Source organism: Octopus bimaculoides, chromosome 11 (assembly GCF_001194135.2).
Source record: "Octopus bimaculoides isolate UCB-OBI-ISO-001 chromosome 11, ASM119413v2, whole genome shotgun sequence".
Taxonomy (NCBI): Eukaryota; Metazoa; Mollusca; class Cephalopoda; order Octopoda; family Octopodidae; genus Octopus; species Octopus bimaculoides.
In genome coordinates, this window is record NC_068991.1 from 21,062,854 (window position 1) to 21,068,600 (window position 5,747).

The 5,747-nt window shown below is 37.2% G+C and overlaps 2 protein-coding genes across 3 annotated transcripts in view; one reads left to right on the forward strand and one right to left on the reverse strand.

The window, feature by feature from the left end:
• Positions 1-1,124, forward strand: part of LOC106869267 (solute carrier family 22 member 4) — a 27,179-nt gene extending 26,055 nt beyond the window's left edge. The window contains exon 10 of one of the 2 annotated variants that reach the window (XM_052971572.1): positions 823-1,124. In XM_052971572.1, the coding sequence (XP_052827532.1) occupies positions 823-936 (114 nt within the window). In that variant the 3' untranslated portion in view covers positions 937-1,124. The remainder of the gene's footprint in view (positions 1-822) is intronic. The other variant, XM_052971573.1, reaches the window with a different exon arrangement.
• Positions 1-5,747, reverse strand: part of LOC106869297 (organic cation transporter protein) — a 26,645-nt gene that overhangs the window by 5,810 nt on the left and 15,088 nt on the right. Inside the window, exons 5-6 of the mRNA XM_014914974.2 lie at positions 5,253-5,573; positions 2,587-2,721 (exon numbers count right to left, since the gene is read on the reverse strand). Of these exons, the coding sequence (XP_014770460.2) occupies positions 2,587-2,721; positions 5,253-5,573 (456 nt within the window). The remainder of the gene's footprint in view (positions 1-2,586; positions 2,722-5,252; positions 5,574-5,747) is intronic.

Here is a 5,747-nt window from a genome sequence, read left to right on the forward strand (position 1 = left end):
TGTGTGTGTGTGTGTGTGTGTGTGTGTGTGTGTGTGTGTGTGTGTGTGTGTGTGTCTGTCTGTCTGAGGGAGTGAATGAACAGGCTAGTAGCAGTAGTGATATTTAGTAGTGGACGGACGTAGGGTTGAGTCGTAAGGCGTCGCATGTGTGAGTGCGTGGTTGGCGTTGTGTGTGCACGTATGATTGTGTGAGTGTCTGTATACGGGCGTGTGTGTATATGTGTGTATGCGTTTGCATGTGTGTTTGCGTACGTGTGTGTGTGTCGGTGTAAGTGAGGAGATTTGTAAATGTAAGGATATGGAAACGTGTCCGCGCAGTAGATATGTATAGCAAGTTAGGCATATAGGCGTGTGAAAGTGTGTAGAACATAGAATAAAAAATTGAAAAAATTGAAAAATAATAAAGAGGAGAAATATTTTTAAAGAATTTTAAATAATAATAAAGTAGGGACAGTAAAACAAAGAATGCGAGAGAAAAGAAAATTGGAAACTGTTTCAAGGAGGGCGTATTAAGTTCATCGTAGTATGAGTTCCTAGTGTGAAAATGTACCGTTGCTCCTGACGTAGTCTGATGGTGGTGGTTCCACGGTGTAAGGCCAGGCCGAAGAATTCGGTGGAGTGACCGGCTGAGTAGAAGTGACGGGCCGATAATGTTTGTGTGTGTGTATGTATGTATGTATGTATGTATGTATGTATGTATGTATGTATGTAGATAAATAGATAGATGTATTTAGAGTAAGGTCTTACAATGTACAGCCACATATTAAAAATATTAAATGGATTGACGAGTTAATCAATACCAAAATTCTATCATTTAAGAAGAAGAAGAAGAAGAAGAAGAAGAAGAAGAAGAAGAAGAAGAAGAAGAAGAAGAAGAAGAAGAAGAAGAAGAAGAAAGCGTTTAAAAAAAGGCATCAAATATTCAAACACATTTAAAACATTTCAAAGACATTCTAAACCTTCCGAAGTTTTTCAAAAACATTTCACCTGTGTACATGTAATCAGTGAAGAGAATAAAATTCGATGTTTCGAAATTAGCTCTCTTGTAGAATTTTAAAATATTGAATGTCTTTCAATAAGTACCGTGCTTACTTACATTAGAGTATAACCTAATATTTGGAAATTAACTAAGTTATTAATAGTATTTATTATTATCTTTAATAAAAATTCTTTAACGAAATAATGTTATTTGTTATGTCTATTTCAGAGGATATCTCTTTATATGACGTTAAGTTATAAGAACCTCATCACTGTTAAGGCGAAAATCTGTAAAAGGTACTTACTCGTAGGAAGAAATAACCATCAGCATCATTTTTGATGTAAAAATTGTCTTAATGATATGCAAAATAACAGTCATTTAAAATTGCTTGTATCAGTATCATTCTTACTAAACTTTCAGAACTCAATATTTAAAATAATTCCATTTCAAAAGTGTATGTATCTGTAATTTCACTTATTGTTTATCACATTAACCCAGTTATTTTTTCCTGCCTACCCTGGCACTTCTACTCATTCATTAAACTGCATCTGGTAGCGTGGTCATGGATCGAGAGTTCCTACGTTTGGAGGAGTAGGGAACTACCTTTTAGCCAATATTGCTCCAAGATTAACTCCGACCCAGATTAGTAACACCTTTCAGAGTTCCCGCTATAAGCTCATTAGCATAGGAAGAAACTCCAAGCAGAAACCCTCATTCCCTCGTGATTGTCTTGAGAAAGAAAAGTGTAGCCAACCATGACAGGATCAAAGGATGGGATCCCTCAAGTAGTTCAGCGCCCTCTTTGACACCCTTCCAGCAACTCCAGCCCTATAAGACCATTCACCTAGATGGCTACTCCAATGTACAACTAATAGCTTGCTGGTCACTGCAGCCGTCTTAGCCTACTGAGCCACAGTAGTTAGACCTTCAAGTCTAGAGAGTGGGTCTGGATTGCGTGGATGGACTCCTACTTTGAAACTATATGCAAGTAGGAAGATAAGCCTTGCAGTGTCAAAGATTGATTTACATGGTCACTTGAGGGTATGCCACTTTTCCAAACATGATCTTCAGACACGAAGTAACCGCCATCATCAATCATGAAATCACTACGGAATGTTAATTTTTGATTAATAAGTCGGCGAGCTGGCAGAAACATTAGCACTCCGGGCGAAATTCTTAGCGGTATTTCGTCTGCCGTTACGTTATGAGTTCAAATTCCGTCGAGGTCGATTTTGCTTTTCATCCTTTCGGGGGGTCTATAAATTAAGTACCAGTTATGCACTGGGGTCGATGTAATCGACTTAATCCATTTATCTATCCTTGTTTATCCCCTCTATGTTTAGCCCCTTGTGGGCAATAAAGAAATAAGGAATGTTAATTGTTGCTTAGGAAAAAGTCTGCAAACGTACTTATTCCATCTAATTATATCTGATGCAGAGCAAAGTTTATTTCTTCGGGATTCAAATAGAATTATGTGTGTAAATGACTAAGTGGCATTTGGTTTAGTGTATATATATATATATATATATATATATATATATATATTGCTTCTATCGCTCTAATTCTTCCATTCATTTCATTCATACAATATTGATAGAATGGCTCACCTTTTAGCTATAACAGTGTAAACCCCGACTGAAACAGTATCAAACATAGACATCAAAGAAAAGTTTAGATACATGTTACCAACAAGAACTTCCAGCATTTGTACAATACTGTTCCATGCTGTTACATTTACAGCCCTATTGAAAACAAAGATAAACTACATTAAATTACGCTACAAATATCACAGAAAATGTCTAACAAGGTAAGAAAACTCATTTTAGCCGCACTTAAATCCAACAAATCAGATAGGTAACAATATATTCCATTACGCAGAAACACACACACACTCGCACACACACCACACACACGCACGCACGTATACACACACACGTGCACACACACGTGCACACACACGTGCACACACAAATCACACGTACACATACGCACATACACACATGCATACATAGACACACAAAGATACAGCTTCACTCAGAGAGACTCACAACCAAAGACAAACACGTGATATACAGAGTTTGGACAAAATAATGGAAGCACCTTAAAATTTCAAAAAAAATTTATTTTAAAATGGGGTAGGACCGCCTTTGGCAGTAATTACAGCTTGAATTCTACAAGGTATGGACTCGTACAAAGTTTGGATTGTTTCCAAAGGAAGTTTTGTTCATTCTTCAGCTAAAACAGTCTCCCGTTTTTGTAGTGATGATGGTGGAGGATATTGACTCCTTCCTTGTTTTTCTAAAATGCACCATAAATGTTCAATAATATTGAGATCTGGGGGCTGTGGTGGCCAGATAAGATGTTCAACTTCACTAGAATGTCCCTCGTGCCATTCAGTAACAATTTTAGCTCTGTGAATTGGTGCATTATCATCCTGAAAGATTGCGTTTTCCTCTGGAAACAAACAGTTCTGCAACCACAAGATGAATTTGATCAGATAAAATGCTAAAATAGTCTTGACTATTTATTCTGCCATGAAGGGAAACCCTTGGCCCGGCGGATTTCCAAGATATAGCCCCCCAGATCATCACAGATTCTCCTCCATGTTTAACAGTTAGAAGAAGGCAGTCTAGGTCACATGCTTCTTTTGGCTGTCTCCACACGTATCCTTGGCCGGTGGTCGGAAAGAGTTAAGGATGACTCGTCCGAGAAAATAACATTCTTCCACTGCTCTAGTGACCAGTTCTGTAGGTTTTTACTCCACTCTAAATGTTTTGCAGCGTTTGTTATTGAATGTAGTGTATTTCTGATTGCAGCCCTCCCGTAAAATCCGACTTTGTGCAGCTCTGGGCGAACAGCTTTTATGGAAACTGGGTTCTCAAGGTGGTCATTAAGCTCTGCAGTAATTTTGGGAGTTGTACTTTGTGATCCTTTCTAACAATTCGCATGAGAGTCCGATGGCCTATCTGAAAGTTTTGGTTTTCTTCCGGAGTTTTGTTTCGACGAGAAGGTTTTTCCCTCTTTCTCAAAGGCTGTCATTACTTTCGAGACAGTACTTCTTGATACACCAAACATTACGACTGTTTTCGTTACGCTAGCACCTGCTATACGAGCACTAACAATTCGACCACTTTGAAAGTCCGATAGATCTATCATTTTAATGAATTTTAATTACCTTTTTTCGATGATATCTGAAAAGAAACAGCAAAAAATAAACAAGCTTTTGACGGTTTTATAGATATTTCAAAATTATTATGCTACGATGTTAGTAGTTTCCATTATTTTGTCCAACCCCTGTATATTTATTATCTTAAGGAATATTTCGATCAATTAAAACTTTTTGCCGTAATCTAAAATATTCCTAAAGTTAACACAAAAATTTATGATGGAAGAATTGACTGAATTTAGTCCAGTGAAAAATCGTTAGTTATTTCATAGATATTTGAGAGACGAAATTATTCAAACAGTCAATTTACAGTGAGGCTCATGTTATAGAGCAAATATTTCCAATTGAATTTGTTTCTTCTCATCTACATCACTAATAGATTTAGAAAGATATGAATCTCATAACATCATATCTCCTGATCTTACAATTTATAAAATATTGCACCTAACGAAATATTGGCTTCAAATTTTGGTACAAGGTCAACAAGTTCGGAGGAGGAGTAAGTTGATTACATCGACTCCATTTCTCAACTGGTACTTATTTTATCGACCCGAAAGGATTAAACAAATTACTTCAACAAAGTGACGTTCTTCATTATTCTTCCGATGGTTTTATGGTAACTGTTAAAGTATTACGGTTTCAGATTTTGGCACATAGCTGGAAATTTCGCGGGTAGGGATAAATCAATTAGACTGACCCCAGTGCTTATTTAATCAACTCCGAAATGCTGAAAAATAAAGTCGACATTGGCGGCTATTTGAAGTCAGACCCTAAAGGCGGACGAAATGCCGCTAAGCATTTTGCCCAGCGTGCTACCGATTCTACCTGCTCGCCGCCTTAACTGTTAAAGTAATATCCTTTCTACTATAGAAACAAGGCCTGAAATTTGGGGTAGGGGATAGTCGATTACATCGACCCCAGTACTCAACTGGTACCTAATTTATCGATCCCGTAAGGATGAAAGTCAAAGTCGACCTCGGTGAAATTTGAACTCAGAACTTGTAGAAGGGCGAAATACCGCTAAGCATTTCGCCCGGCGCGCTAACGATTCTGCCAGTTCACAGCCTTGAACTGTTAAAGTAATATCAAGAAAATATTGATACTTACATTTCTATAGAAAGAACTATGGTAACTTTTCTCAGATATGATGATTTAAAGAAAGCGAGTAAATGGGAAAACATTGAGATGTCTTTTTCACTCTCCGGTTGTGCTGTTGTGATGTCAATCGGGGCTGTGGATTCGCTGCTTCGGCATTCAGAACTGGTTTCATTTACGGGATTAACATCATCATTTGAAACATCTTTCAATGTAATACTCCAGACATTATTAAAATCAACTTTGTTTTGTTTCGCAGCTTTTTTGATAATTTTCTTGGCTGCTTTTATTTTCGAATTGGCAAATAACCACCGGAGAGATTCCTCCAGGAAACTGTAACAATGGAAAAATAATTTGGAGGTAAGCTAGCATTACAAATTACACAGATGGATGGGAAATTGCATCTAGACATACACATATATATTTTTATTAACACACACGCACGCACTCACTCACATGTGCACATACATATGTACACATGTATGTATATATATATATATATATATA